Here is a 15,288-nt window from a genome sequence, read left to right on the forward strand (position 1 = left end):
TTTTAAGAGAATGAGACTTATATGAAATGATTGATACTATAGCGATGCTTGTCCAGCGAAAGAATGATCCACATAATTCAAGTAGTTTAGAAATGAGAATCTTTTTTCGCAAAATTAGGAGATTTTGATAAATTTAGTCAATTATCTGCCTGGAAAATAAAACTGAAATAAGTTAAATAAAATTTCACTACACCGGTAGGGTGGAATCTACACTTATGGATGTTGTATACACTTATGGACAACGCAAAAATCTTAAGTTATTACACTAAACAGATTTCGAAAAATCAAAAAAAGTGTTAATTACAACATAAACTAATAATTTTATAACTTTTCGAAATCTGTTTTACGTAAAAACTTAAGATTTTTTCACGCTGTCCATAAGTGTATAGCATCCATAAGTGTAGACTCCACCCTACGTTCCTACATGTTTTGGGATAATATTTATGTATTTATTAAAGAAATAAATGTTCACATTTTTTTAAAAGAATAAAAAATCAATCACAAAACAGATTTTGGGGCACCACCAAACAGGAAAATTACTCACAATTGTAGATGTCGCGAGCATAGCTTGAGTGGCAAAATTTTTCCTCTTATTTTTCTTACTCTTCCTCTCTCTCTTTGATCGATTTCCGAAATTTATATCCATTCATGGAATTTTCTTTCAAAATTCAGGAGAAATGGGAGAAATATAGTTAAATGAACCTAATTTTGTCTTACTTAAATGAATTTTTAATCAAGAATTGGCGGATGATTTTTCGATTTTATCAAAAATAAATCTGAAAAGCGCGCAAAATTCGAACTTTAGGTAAAATGTTTGTCACGATTTCGTTGCGGTGCTTACCAAAAAGAAAATTGTTTTCAAAATGACAGAAAAGTTAATGGAAAAATGAGTTCGTTTTGCATTGCTTTAGTTTTCTACTTTTTAGTCATTTTAGTTGCAGTGTTTTTTTTTTGAGAATTATTCAGATTGTTAATATCTTCTTTATAATTAAGAGCTGTGGTGAATGCCCAAAATAACTTAAATAAGTGAGAAAAAGAGGTGTTTACTGATGCCCCAGAAAGTGTTTGGTGGTACCCCAGATGGTTGGAAAAAAACTTGAAAAATGCATGGTGACACAATTTTCCTTTTTCTGGAAAATTTAATTGTTTTACATCATCCATATATGCATTAATATGCAGCCTATACCCAAGGCTATAACATGGGGTAAGCAACATTTTTCTAAAATTCACAGTTTTCTTGGGAAATGTAGTCAAAAGCGCATCTTTCAAAAGTGTTTGGTGGTACCTCAGTTTCCCCTACTATTTTCTATCTAAAAAAAAGACTAAAGTCAGCAGGTATCTCCTCTATTTTTTCAAGTTATTCAATTAGGTTTGAAGTTTCGAACATCCAACCGTTGGTTAGGTAAAAAATTTATGATATTCATGATATTCCTCTCAATCCGAAATCATAGAGTATAATAGCTTCCTTAGATCTAAGACTTACCTATACGCTTTAACTCCTTCTAAGTTTTAGAACAGGCGGGATTCTTAAGATGAATTTTTAAACCCTAAAGATCAGTAGCCATGTATACAGTTTAGAAATAAATGATCAACGAGAGATTAAAAAAAGATTTACCCATGTGGTTTCATTTCTCTGATTACCTATCAGGCACGATTTTCGGGAAAATTTTGGCATAGAATAGGGTATTAAGGTCAAAATCTGTTAGATTAATAATAAAGAACACTAAAATTGATTATTTTAATATCGCAAATCTTCGGGAATAGAGCTAAATTTCCAGTTCTAAATCCGTGTAAGCTTCAGACAAAGGGAGTTTTCAAATTAAGAATGTACTTGTAATTTATTTTTAAATATGCACATGATTCTTAACCCTTTAAGGACGAATGTAATACCGGTGTACTAAAAACAATTTTTCTGATTATAGAAAGTTATTTTGTCTTCAAACTAGTCCGAAAAATTAGTTTTTTTGTTTTTGGCACATCTGTGTTCCATTTGTTTTTAACACTTGGAAGGACCCTAGTGGCAGCCGCTGCCAATTTAGTTTTCAATTTAATTTTTTATAGTCAAGAATATATCATTTCGCCTGGAGGCCTGATTGAATGCGTGCAGAATTTATCTGGCTATTTTTTCGTTATAAAATTTTTAATAAAAATTAAATATTAATGTAAATATATTGCAAAAACAAAAAACTGCACTCGGAAGGACCAAGTGGCAGTTGCTGCCATATGCATTTTATATGGGAGTTTGACGTTCTGCAGATGTAATTTTATTGATTGTTAGTGTATAAAAGCCTTAAAAGAACAAATTGAAAGTATTTTTGCAAATTATTGAGAAGAATTATGGGAAATATTGAATTGGGAAATATGTATGAAATATGAATAATTTTGGGAATTATTCAATTTTTCTCTTACTTCCCAAAGCTAAAAATCCATTTTGTTAAGCGAAGTTAATAGAAAATAGTTAATAGTATTAACTATTGTTCATAAAGTAGAATTTTTGCTTTGAAAAATAAGAGAAAAATTGAAACATTCAAAGTCTGCCGCATACAAAGGCACACCACTTTCCCTGACGCCATGATTCTGATAAAGATGAAAACATCGAATGGTTAAAAATCTTTAGATACAGTACCCAAGGAGATGAAATTTCTGATTCAGACACCAGAAAAGGACTGACTAAAGCTCCGAATGTTAAAATATTATTCAAAATATCAAAATATTATGTAAAATCCGATAAGTGGCAGCGGCTGCCACTTGGTCCTTCCGTGACACTTTTAGTTAGGGTTCTACGAAGTGTTAAAGGATTAAAGATCTCTTATACGATCCAAAACTCTTCCTTTATAAAAATTTAGTACTGTGTTTTAATTAATCCAAATCAATTCAATTTAACAAAATTTTTGAGGAAGATTGACAGGCTTGTCAAATATAAAATGCCAAGATTTTCTTATGTCTATTCTGCCATGTTTATAATTTTGTAACTCAGCAAGATCCAAGAAATTTGGTATTCTAAAAGAAAAAATATAAAGTTCTAAAATATTAGTACTCTCCAAATATTTTAGACCTTGTTATAAAGTCTCCAATAAAATTTTCAAATTACCATATTCTACATCCAAGAATTTTTCAATTCATCCAAAAATTCTTTAACAGTTCCATACATTTTCTTGTACTATCCAAGGAAAGTTTAGAGGTCCTTTTTAAATTTTGTAAAGTAAAAGTTTTGTCAAGGTTGAATTGAATATAATTACCTTTAAAGATATTTTAATGCTTCTTTTAATACTCCAAACTTTTTATATCTTGTTCGATTTTTGCTATAAAATTTCTTGGCGGCAGAATTGGTCAACCTTGGATTGACTCTAACAAGAATTCCAAATTCCGCAAAATCTTACAAAATTATAAAGATAGCAGAATAGCAGCCTAAATTAATGAAAATTATGGTTCAATTAAAAGTTTAAAAGGACTTGAATTCTATTGGATCGTATGGAATGGTGAAATGTTGTGCAGGAAGCCTTGTTCTAAAAGAACGTAATGTTTACTTAAGTACTAATTTTTCAGCGATGGATTATTTTAGTACGCTCTCAATTCTTCTGGTGTTCGTCAGAAGGATATTCCTCTTTCAAATTAAAAGAATCTGGTTCAAATTAAAAGATCCTGGTTTTTCTCCAGTCGGAGAAAAACCAGATTCTTTTAATTTGAAAGAGGAATATCCTTCTGACGAACACCAGAAGAATTGAGAGCATAAAGTTTCTCGTCAGACTCCAAAAGAAAGATTATTTTAGTACTTCGCGGACACTATCTCTGTTCTAAAACCTCCGCTGGTGTTCGAAAATGTCAACGATCATCGAAAGATAAGTTTTCAATCCTTTTTTCAAGCTTCTGCCCTTGATTTTAAAAATCCAACATACTGATTAATAAATGTTACTAAATCGCTCCAATTGCTGCTCAATCCAATATTCGTAGGTCGGGGGCGTTCGTGTTGAAAAGAAAACAACCATAAATTTCATGTTTTGTTGACTGTATTTTCTTACATCAAGTTAATAAAACTAGGGAAGTATCAATGACCATGAATGACATTTACTAAAGTTATTGTTCTAGCTTTTCATTTTTTTTATCAAATTCGTTCACGAATAAAATAAGTAATTAAGAAAACTAAGACGGGAAATATACATCCAATGAATGAGATTGTTATTTTTTTTTTTGAGTTAATGATCTCTTGAGGCACAATAATAAATCTCACTAAAATTTCATCCACCTCAATTTTGGTCCATGGAATGAATGATAAACGTAAAGCAAATTGAGGTTCTTAGGGTGTAATGTAACAGCAAAATATCCCATTTTTTTAATCCTATCCCATTCACTTAAAGCTAAAAGCGCTTTTTATTTTTTATCAATGATTTATAAATAAATTTGGTGAGTTCTTTTTTTTCTTATATCAATTCTTTTAATAACTAAACAGAAAACCTTCATACCTGATCATAATCCCTATTTACACCCCAGTCACAATAAAACTCTTAAAATATGCAGTCAATTCGATGATGATAGGTGTGATAATTGGTTTTTTTCTTATCATTTAGAGTTTTATTTTTTTTAAATTTGTCCCCTCCCGTTCAACTTTAATAGAATCTCTTTTTTGAGTTTTCTTTGTGCTTCTGGTAGAACATTATACCACCAATAGCTGCTGCTACTGCCACAATCATACCAAAGAGAATGAGGAAGAATATTTTAACATTGGACATACCGCTGGACTTCTTGTCTTCACTTCGTTCCCGTGGTGGCTCGAAAGTGAGAGCTTGCGGCACAATTTTCCGCCGTTCCAGACTCACTTGTGGATCCGTTACGAGATCCAACTCATAGAACCGAAGCGAAATTATGTCATGGTTGTCAGATAGATCACCTGTTGTGGCTGATACACCGAAATAGTATCCTGTTGGCAGGAGGATTCCCTTCACCGAAAAACACTCCTTCCACTCTCTCTTGTTCTCAAGATCAGTCAACACTACAAGTTAGAGAAAAGGTAAGTCTTGCAAAGGATCAGAAATAGATGCTTCTTCGCAAAGAACCAAAAGCTAACCTGTTAGAACATCATCCTGATAACGAACAGTTATAATAGTTTCATACTCTACATTACGAAATTTCGTTTCGCAGCCCGCTAATTGAGTATGAGTACCATCTCGATCGTGATCGTAGTGCAGACTACCATTGTTCACCATGGCACTCAAGTACGGATGCTGGTGCTAAAAGTATACGTTAAATGTAACACAACATTTAAAAAATGAAATTAATGATCGAAATGCTCGTGATCTCATGTATCAGGAAATGAACGAAAAATAAACGAATATCTAATATTGTCTTTTGATTCGTCATTGTGGGCTTAACGAACAGGACACCAATCCCAGAAACATCATAAGGATTAAACAGATAAATCTAGATCTATAATTCTATAGTTCTATTCAGTTCCCGTTACATCCTAAAATGGATACATGGCTATATCGATGTTGTGAATATTGATTCCAAATAACCGGGTTTTTAGGATAGACAGTTAACTGGTTTTGGATGGCTCTAAACCGGTTAACCAATTTGAGCAACTTTTCAAAACTTAAACTTTAATGTAATATTTAACACTTAATTATATTTTTTCTCAGTTAGTTTAGGACTTATTTATTTTACTGCTTTATTTTGTATTTAAAATAGTTCAGGAAAATCATTGAAAGTTTTTCCAATAATATTGTACGGTGGAAAAGCTAATGCAGTGTAGATTTCCATAAAAATAACCATTTTTTCATACAATTTATTTTTATTAAAATAAATTGCCTAAAAACGTTGTCATTTTTGAAAATCTTTAATTAGGAAATAATTAAAAATTTGATTCTAGACTTTGGGAAATGAAAAAAAAATATAGAAAACGTTTTAGCGAACTAACCAAAAGAGTTTTCCTCTGCGCCGTAAGGACAGAAATGTACCGGGTTAAAGCACACTGGGAATAAACACAATAAGTTTTTGATTCTCCAATAGTGTCTTGGATAAAAAGTAAATGGAACTCTATTTGCACAAAAAGTCGTTGATGTTCGAAGAGTTCAAAATCAATTTCGAATTTTCATACTAAATTTTCGAACAATATGGGGAAAAAATTATCAAATATGACACTAAAAAGCTGACAAAAGAGTTACTCAGTGATTATAGAGTGATTAAATAATGAGACAAGAGCAGTAAGCGTTGTTCCGTTTTTTTTTATCCTTACAACAATGTGAAGACCGACATATTTTGACACTTGAGCATTTCGAAATTCGAACAAGATGTACCTTAGCCACCTTGCGGAATTACCAAGAAGTAGGAAAGTCTGCTTTTTGGCTTTTCAAATAGATTTTCGAATTTTTCAAGATCTACTTGTGGATGGTAAGGTAACAGTAGAGCACTTATATTTTGATATGTTCGAATTGATGGTTTCGAATCAAAATTCCCCATTTAGATGCTCTCTAAAAGTCTGTTTTAATAACCCATCATGAAAAACATTATTCTAAATTATATTGAATTATAAATTTTTTCAATATTCAAATTTACTCGGAAAATTATCTAAAATCCTGAAAGGATCCATAAAAAGAATCATGATAAAGTATTAATTCAATAAATTCTGCCAGATGGCGTTCTGTCTGCAATAGCGTCATAGCAAGTGGCTTTGTCCACTATTGTTAGTAACATTTTCTTTAGTTCTTATCATTCTTAATTAATGATCTTCACCGATCTGGTCTTTCATGCCAAAGTGTGTAGTTGTTATGTACCAAGTAGGGTACAAGGATCCGCAAGCAAAAATTTCTAGTTTTCGTAATAATGATAAAAATGCAAACGTAGACTTTATCGAAAAATCGGTTGTCAAAAAATTATCTGAAAGTCTACTTGAAAAAAGGGATTCTAACTTGCAAATTACTGGAATCTATTCTAAATTTATCTAGTTAGAATGGTTTATATATTATTTATCTTTTAGGAGACCATAAAGCACAAGATGACATGATCATCATTTTCAGTTGACGTTTCTATTCGCAATTTTGAATAATTGTCAAAACCTAAAGCTCATGCTATTCGGTTGAAAATTAGCATCTTGTATATGATATCATGACCTCTTTAGATAATATGCTTATTCCATTCTTGATCAAGTTCTTACTTAGATATAAAGAAGCTTAAATTTGAACATTTTCGGGGTTTTAAAAAATACAGGGATTATATGTATATGTATGTTGCTATGTCTGCAGAGTTCAAGCAATTATATGAATGAATTTTTTTTGCCCATGTCCCCTTATCAATTTTCTGAATGAACTTATTTTGCAATTGAAAATTTCATTAGAGATAGACCGATGGAAAAAAAGCTGTGTCATCACGGACTTTGAATTTGCTCAAGTATAGAATGTTCGATAGTGTAGTAATGTATGAAAAGAGAAAGCTTTATCGAAAGAACTGAAAAGCAATGAGGTTGAAATGTATGTACATACTGAATTAATGATAACGGATATCTGCTTTACAAAATAGCAAAGTAAAATTAGACTTCTATACACTAAGAACTGAGAATAGCACTAACCGTTGCTTTTTATCACCGAAATTTATTTGTTCTACAAATTTTTTGAAGGTGCGCTCTTAAAATGCAATTCGGTAAAAAGTTGGTTTCTTGCATATATTACATGAGATAGAATTCTATGATTAAATATTTAGGTTCTCTTTTTTGTAATCCAAGAAATTCTTATTGTAGAGCGAGAAATAATATAGTAACAATCATTTGATTCTTATCTGAGATAATGAAAGCATAATTTTTTTAGTGTCCTCATGACCAGTCCCAAAACAAAGAATTGAAAGCTTGTTAGAGGTCTTATGCTAAAAAACCCTTTACTAATTTATTTATTAGAGTATATCAATTTTCTTTGAAGACTAATTTCAAGTCTTAAACCCAAAAACATTAATCTAAAAATAAAGACAAACTAATCATGCAAAAGTATATAGCATGCGCTCATTATAACAATAAATTTGTATTGAATATCTCCTTGAAAGTTAATATTATAAATATAATGAATGCTCTTTCGCAGCCACATAAATTTTATTATGTTCGTCATATAAATAAAAGAAAAATCGCAAATAATAAAGGAAAACATAAGTTTATTGCTTCAAGTAAGTGTTCAAATTTTCTGAGATGATGATGCAATAAACATATAAGAATCAGACCATATAAAATTTAAATAAATTAATAGCAATTTGACACTTATTAAACAAGATTTCTTAAGATCTTCATAGAAAAAAAAATTTACATCTAATTCCAGGAGCTTGTAAAACGGATTTTTTATTGCTCGAACCGGAAGAGGTAGGGTAAGTGTGCCAAATTCCGGTCAGCTTGCAATTTCGGCCACCTTTTTTGTTCCTCGAACTTCCATGAATTTTTAGTTTTTACATACTCTAGAGATTATACAATGCAAAAGAATAACAAAAAATGTAGCTTCGACAAACGAGATGAGTAAAAAAGGCATTGAAAGAATTTCTAAAGGGCAAGGAACTATGAGAATGAAGGTGGCCGAAATAGGGCACCAAAGCTATGTCTACATTTTTATTCATTTTAAAATGTATGAAGAATGATTTTCAGAGTAAATAAAGACGATAAACTCTCTACAAGGTTCTAAGCAACACTCCTTAAGTAGAAGGAATAAAAAAAATCAATTTCTATTAATGATATCACATTTCAAAATTGAGACTTTGACGCTTGCTTGCAACTATGCCGAAATTTGGCACACTTATCTAATTTTTAAAAACAATCTGTTTATTTATACTTTTTTTGGCTATTAAGTTCCGAATTTATATGTAAATCGTGAATAATTTGATAGAGTTCTATCTAAATTCAGAATGACACTTCAACATTTTGAACCCCAATTTCCTCAAATTTACGCGATTGTTCCCACTTTCGCCGTAGCTGTTCTTAATTTCGCCGCGATTGTTTCTGATTCGCAGCTTAATAATTCAAACTACATGCTTTAGATTAGAAACATCAACACTAATTCTTTTTTTCTTATCTTATTTTAGTTGTCTTGCAAGAAATTTTAAAGTTTGAAAGGAATTTTAAAAGAATTACCCCATGAATTTTGAAAATGTCTACAAAATCAACTTTTCCAAAATAGATCGAGAAATGCATTTTTTAAGATAGAGAAAAGTGATCTTCAGGTAAGTTAGAGCAGTAAATTTTTCATATGAAATTGTTTATTTTAAATCGATTAAATACTTTGACGTTAAAAGTTCATGAAAAAATTAAATATATACGTTTGACAAATTTTGTCCCAGTTTGCTCTGCATAATTTGACATAATTGTGTTTTATTTTATTTGAAGCAGTGTTTTTGTTTAAAATGAATTCTGTTTTGCTAAATTGCACTATATGTGTAGCTCAGAGGCAAAATGACACATATCCTATGGCTAAAGCATAGGATATGTGTCATTTTGCCTCTGAGCTCCACATATATTTTTAAAGACATTTTTTAACTTTGTTAAAAAGTTTATTAATTTCCTAAAACGCGCTAAATGCCATTAATCGGAGAAAATATTTAATAACATTTACGAAAAATAATTTATTATTTATCATTCATTATTTTTTCGTTATTATTATTATTTGTTTTTCTAAGTAGATTTGTGCTTAATTAATAAACAAATAAATAAAGAGTATTCAACAAAAATCTGAGGAGTAATGCCCAGCGCACAATAACTTTTGCTTAGTAATCATGTTGTTGACATTTCAATGAAAGTAAGTGAGATCTAGATCCAGTCATTTCGCTCATTCTCATGGGAAATTTTGAAAAGATGTTTACAAACAAAAATTATTGCGCCCTGAACATAATTCACCAACTTAATGAGATACCTAAGTTTTTGACTGACTTTTAACAAAAATTTAGAAACGGATTATGACCCGAGTTTAAATTTATTTCTTACTGCCTTGTCACACCGTTTTAGGCATGACTGTCCAGTTATTTCATTGGTTAAAATTTTTAATCATAATAAATCCCATCCTATACGCACAGACGCATAAGAAAGTTTTTCATATAAATTGCGGAAGTTCCGAGCAAGCCTAATATGGAAAAGGTGTACATATTTTCCTATATTATCTCCTTTTAGATCTGCCTCTTGTCTTCAAGCTTTCTATACTTTAGAATTTAATGGTTGGATATAAATTTTCTTATTTTCTTTATTTTTTGTGCGTTAACTAATTTATTGCATTTCCCGCCCGCAGGCTTTCGCCATGATTGAAGAGAGGTTATTTTCCTCTTTCCCTTGACTCTTGGATCTTTTGGAACTATGAATGAGCATCCAAAGTAAAATAAAGATATTGTGCTCTCTTCAAATCTTGGATATTTTAAGTACAAGCCTTAATAATTTCTGAGCTAAGATAGTTTTGTTCAAAAAATTGTAAATGTGATTTGCTATATATGTTACGTTCCGGGGCAAGACGTAATCTATTTTGCCCAAGATAACCAATAAAAACTTAAAAAGTAGATTCCCATGCTATGTATATAATTGGATGAAGAACTGGCGTGATGTATATTGATAGGGAACTCCCCGGTGGTGGCCAGTGGATTTGAAGTCACTTCACAAAGAAAAACACTTCTTCAATCTTTCCCAAAGCTTTCGGTCCTGGATGTGGACCTTCTTCAGTGGTCGACTAAAATGTTTTTTTTTCTGTACTTTATGAGGATCGTTATCCAGGATGTCCAGGACCGAAAGCTCTGGGTGTTTTTCTTTGTGAAGTGACTTCAAATCCACTGGTCAGTATCGGAGAGTCCCCTATAGATTCCCATGCTGCTTTTCTCTAAAATCTATTATTATATTTTTTAATATTGCTTCAGGTTTTGTGTGCTCAATGAATTTTGTGCTTTTAAGATTTAGTGAGTATGTAGAATATTGATTGTCTACATGAGTAAAGTGCACATGTTTTCAAAAATTTCCCATGAGAATGAGCTAGATGATTAGATCTACGTTTCATTCACTGTCATTGAAATGTCAAAAACATGTTTACAAAACAAAAGTTATTGTGCACTGGCCATTATATTTTATTTGATTGTTTATTTTATTTTATTTATTTGTTATTATTATTTATTTGTATAGTTTTGGTATCGAGTTATCGTGACCACAGACCGTTCAGTCAAACCGATTTGACACACCTCGAACCGACAAATTCGAGTTATTCGAGTACCAAACCGTTTTGAAGAAAAAAAGACAGAAAAATTGTTAGTGATAATTTTGTGATTTTTTCATTAATAGCTCCCAACTGTTGTTTCCAATCTGATCAGTGTGAATTTAGACAGAAATAGTGACAATATCCAAGATAATAGACTAACTAAGAACCACTGAAGAAGACACTATATAGTGTCGAAAGCTCTGGAACCTTGAGTATTTTAATTTTGGATTAAACCACCTCACCGACCGACGCAGAATGAGCAAACTATAAGCTCGATTATTATGATTTTGGTATCAATGCACTCCTGAAGAGTCATAGTATTGTCGAGATTTTCCATCTGATCGCGAAATAGAGCCCGGCTGGTGGATTCCCTTCCTTTTTCTCCGGAAATTCATATTTCCCGCCTCTCGCTCCAAGCAAGGCCTTTTACTGGCGGTATAGTTCTGGCCGTGGGGATATAGATAATCACATTTTTAGTGAGGAGTTTCGGAATTTTCTCATTTTTAGCACTTCTCACGTTCTCATAAAGTTAGAGAATTTACCCCCTGGAAGAGTTTAGATGGGGGCACAGAGCTGAGTCGCAGCCGGGAAATTGGCCGCGATAAGCCTTGGTCTCAGTTTTCTGGCTCATTATTACTTTTTTTCACTCAGGAGACCCCTCGCGATTTAGTAAAAAAAAAAATGAACATGAATATTCCTATACGATCCTTGTTGTAGTTCTTTGTGTAATCCGATCTTCATTACGAACTTTATTATATTTTCTAGCCAACGTTTCGGAGCTGGATGGCTCCTTCCTCAGGTATGAAAATTGGTGGAAAAAGGGTGTCAGGGAATTCTTTCACTATAACTTTTACTTTACTGGACGATGTGCACATGAAGGTGGTCAGACTGGGTCTGACTCTATTTACATCAAGTTATCGGCCGGATTCAATATAGTATAACCAATTAACTGCTGTCAGGAGCCCAGAACTCGGATCTTCATGCTCCCCATTTCACGGTCAAACCACGACTACCCCTATTCCCTCTTGCACTCCATTTCTCTACCGCTCTGTCATGAAGGGAAATGGCACACAAATTTCAAGTAAATAACCGTTAGGACTATTGTACAAGAACCGACTCCTACAGTTGTTTGGTCTCTGAAAAGATCAGCATCCCTGACGCACCCGGAAGGTCATCTCCCTATTGCTCCCTATTGAATTATACATATTCTTCGTCAGTTGTTCCGTTGGCATTTCTCTAAGAGGTTCGGTTGCCTCGTTCCCCGTGCACAGCCCAAATATGTCCCTAATACAAAGATTAGGAGGATTAGGATGCAGATCTTGAGGATTCTAAGGAAATCAAGAGGACAGGAAGGGTGATGTTGGGGGACTTTCCGGTGATCATCAGGTGGAAAAGGAATAGTATGGAATAAAAGTCTCTTCCCAGAGCTTTCAGTGCACTACGCACTTTCAGTCGTCGAAAATCTCGCAATTCATCTGGAACAACCTAATTCGGGACAAAAAAGATTAAATGCGCCTGGAGGTTCCTTTCTTGCTCCCAGTTAACCCCATGATGAATGAAGATTGATGAGAATCCCAACCCAGAACCCAAAATGCATAATTACATTGTGTGGTCCATTGTGATTGCTGTATGTGTCCAGAATCAGAACGAGTCCACTGAAGTAATCCTTGCTGCCGAAGACAGGACCCGGAATCATCCTATCCTGTGCATACCAGACAGCCATACCGTCCCCAAAGAGGTCCTTCCCATGCCCATGAACCTTAAAAGAGACCTGCATCTCCCAGTTCTTTGTCATACATGGCTGGGAGACAATAAAGGATTGTTATTGACAAAGAATTGGAAATAAAAGGCATTGTTGATTGGGAATCATCAGGTGACTCACCACTTGATTCCAAAGACTTCCGCTTTTTGATTGGGCGTCTGGGGTCAATCTGACGTAGTTATTTGTGATCATGGTGTGACCCATGTAGTCCCAATAGGGAACATTCATACCCGAACCTTCAATGCAAATCATATTGAGATGCAACAAGCGTAATTTATGCCGGACTAAAAATTGCATACTCACCATAGGGCTTCACTAGTGAATGTTCCCGCTTCATATAGTCAACTGGTTCATATTGTGCACTAACTACAGCTAGAATAGATACTAAAACTGACCACAGTAGGGATTTAAGATTCATTTTTGTGAGGTATATGCGGACTTCGCGAAAATTCTCGTGAAATTGTTTGATGTTCCCTTGACATCCAAGGTGCTTTGCACATTACAAAATTCAACCAACTTCACGCCACTTGAATTATATGACCAAGAGAGGGCGCTTCTGCTGTCATGTGATTTTCTCACTCACCTGACACTCTTTTTTGAAGTGGTGGAAATATTCTCACATTTACCCATCATTTTCTCGTGTAATTTCCCAAAAAAAGTGCAAAAAAGATGCCAATCTGTGGGCCAAAACTCTCCCTCTGTGGACTCATCATCTCAGTCTGGGGAATAATCCAGCTGGTAAGTTGAAAAATCCACTTTTCCTAACTGCCCTTCAAAATTCTCCATCATCTGGATCTTGGAAATTCACTGACAATTACTCAGAATTCTGCCCCTTCTCAGTGATACCTTATCACAAATCCACAAATTAACTCATAAAAACACCCCGCAGGTCCTTATGGGAGTGTTCTACTACATCCACAGTGTGGCCCTGATTGAAGATCTCCCCCTAGAAGAACACTACCCTGGACCCCGGGAATTCTATGCAGAAGCTGATAAGGCATATAGTCAGGTATTTCACTGATTCCAATTGGGATTCCTTATCAAATATCCAAATCAATACCATCCTAATCAATTTCTCCACAGAATGCATACAATTGCTGGATTGCAGCGTGCATTTACGTCCTGACACTCGTTGTTTCCGGACAGCAATTCTATGCAAACAGTCGCACCACGGCTAACTAATCCATCTCTCCATTTTTGCACTCCCAGAGATGAAATTATTTATAATTAATTTGATTTCAGTGTACATCGTATATGTAAATTTCCTTCCTCCCCCCCCCCCCCCCAACAAAATTTAGCTTCAAAGGACATTCCTGTAAATAAATCCGCTATGCATCCAGTTCAATTAGAGGTCAAAAGGAAAATTTAGGTGTTTAATTGAACCTGGCCGGAAGTATAATGTCCAGGATATTACATTATTCAAAACCGAAGATGTATTAAATGTGTTTGAAAAAATGTTACTTATTTTAGTTGAGAAATAAAGAAATGAAGTAAGATTAAAATATCCAGGAGGGTTTTATTTTTTGATTTTCAGTGCCGAATTCCAAGAGGTGCGTCATCTGCTGCAGAAATACCTCATCATTGAACTCAAGAGTTCGAGCATTTCGCAAAGCTTTTTTTTGTAGTAGTTATTTATTTTACTTAAAATTTAGATTTTCTAAATAAAATATTTTTGTGCGAGAAAATATTTAAATTGGCTTTTAGTAAGTAATTTTTATTTTTTTTAATTTTATTGTGCTTACACTCGAGTACAATTGAGTTTTTCTAGTTTCCTTTTACCTCAGATCAATTTTTATATTTTTTTTCTCATTCAACCTGTACAAAATTTTTTATGTCTTTCCTTTATAGAGCCTGAAGAAGATTTTAAATAAATCGAAACGCGTCGCTAGCTAAAAGTTGCTATAATTTCTTTTGACCACTTTTCCGATTTCTACACCGAGAAAAATGTGGATGGTAAAATTTACCATCCTCCATACAAAATTCTAATGGCCGGATAGTAAAAAAAGTCACCCAGCAAACGCTATATTAATTGGACTGTCAAAAATTGTAGAATCTATTGTATGGATAGTAAATTCTAATATCCGGATGGTAAATTCTAATATCCCCGGATATTAGATTTTACTATCCGGATGGTAAATTTTACTGGCAGGATAGTAAATTTTACTAGCCGGATATTAGAATGAAAAATGTCGGAAAAATTTATTTTTCCTTATTTTAATTGATTTTTGGCCATTGTTTGAGGGCTTGGGGCCCTTCTTGGATGACATTCTCTGTATTTCAAGCCATTTTGATGCGTGAAAATCTTTTTCCAACTTTGACGACTCAGCCGAGATTTGAACACGCGACCTT

General features: G+C 33.3%; 2 protein-coding genes across 2 annotated transcripts; one reads left to right on the forward strand and one right to left on the reverse strand.

Annotated features, from left to right (window-relative positions):
- Nucleotides 1-3,989: 3,989 nt before the first annotated feature.
- Nucleotides 3,990-13,457, reverse strand: LOC129798714 (vesicular integral-membrane protein VIP36-like). Its single transcript, XM_055842008.1, has 5 exons — nucleotides 13,243-13,457; nucleotides 13,060-13,175; nucleotides 12,781-12,978; nucleotides 5,063-5,225; nucleotides 3,990-4,987 (listed from the first exon to the last, which is right to left on the reverse strand). Exons 1-5 carry the CDS (start codon nucleotides 13,355-13,357, stop codon nucleotides 4,605-4,607), a joined length of 975 nt encoding a protein of 324 aa, XP_055697983.1. The 5' UTR covers nucleotides 13,358-13,457; the 3' UTR covers nucleotides 3,990-4,604.
- A 27-nt stretch (nucleotides 13,458-13,484) lies between these two features.
- Nucleotides 13,485-14,445, forward strand: LOC129798727 (ribonuclease kappa-like). Its single transcript, XM_055842035.1, has 3 exons — nucleotides 13,485-13,677; nucleotides 13,829-13,948; nucleotides 14,023-14,445. Exons 1-3 carry the CDS (start codon nucleotides 13,609-13,611, stop codon nucleotides 14,119-14,121), a joined length of 288 nt encoding a protein of 95 aa, XP_055698010.1. The 5' UTR covers nucleotides 13,485-13,608; the 3' UTR covers nucleotides 14,122-14,445.
- The last annotated feature ends 843 nt before the right edge of the window (nucleotides 14,446-15,288 follow it).

Source organism: Phlebotomus papatasi, chromosome 1, assembly GCF_024763615.1.
Source record: "Phlebotomus papatasi isolate M1 chromosome 1, Ppap_2.1, whole genome shotgun sequence".
Lineage (NCBI taxonomy): Eukaryota > Metazoa > Arthropoda > Insecta > Diptera > Psychodidae > Phlebotomus > Phlebotomus papatasi.

Excerpts from the sequence above, each read along its gene's own strand:
- LOC129798714 (XM_055842008.1), bottom strand. The coding sequence starts at position 13,357 with ATGAATCTTAAATCCCTACTGTGGTCAGTTTTAGTATCTATTCTAGCT. Across the intron at positions 12,979-13,059 it reads GAAGTCTTTGGAATCAAGTG|CCATGTATGACAAAGAACTG; the intron begins GTGAGTCACCTG and ends ATTGTCTCCCAG. Across the intron at positions 4,988-5,062 it reads TCAGGATGATGTTCTAACAG|TGTTGACTGATCTTGAGAAC; the intron begins GTTAGCTTTTGG and ends TCTAACTTGTAG.
- LOC129798727 (XM_055842035.1), top strand. The coding sequence starts at position 13,609 with ATGCCAATCTGTGGGCCAAAACTCTCCCTCTGTGGACTCATCATCTCA. Across the intron at positions 13,678-13,828 it reads TCTGGGGAATAATCCAGCTG|GTCCTTATGGGAGTGTTCTA; the intron begins GTAAGTTGAAAA and ends AACACCCCGCAG. Across the intron at positions 13,949-14,022 it reads CTGATAAGGCATATAGTCAG|AATGCATACAATTGCTGGAT; the intron begins GTATTTCACTGA and ends ATTTCTCCACAG.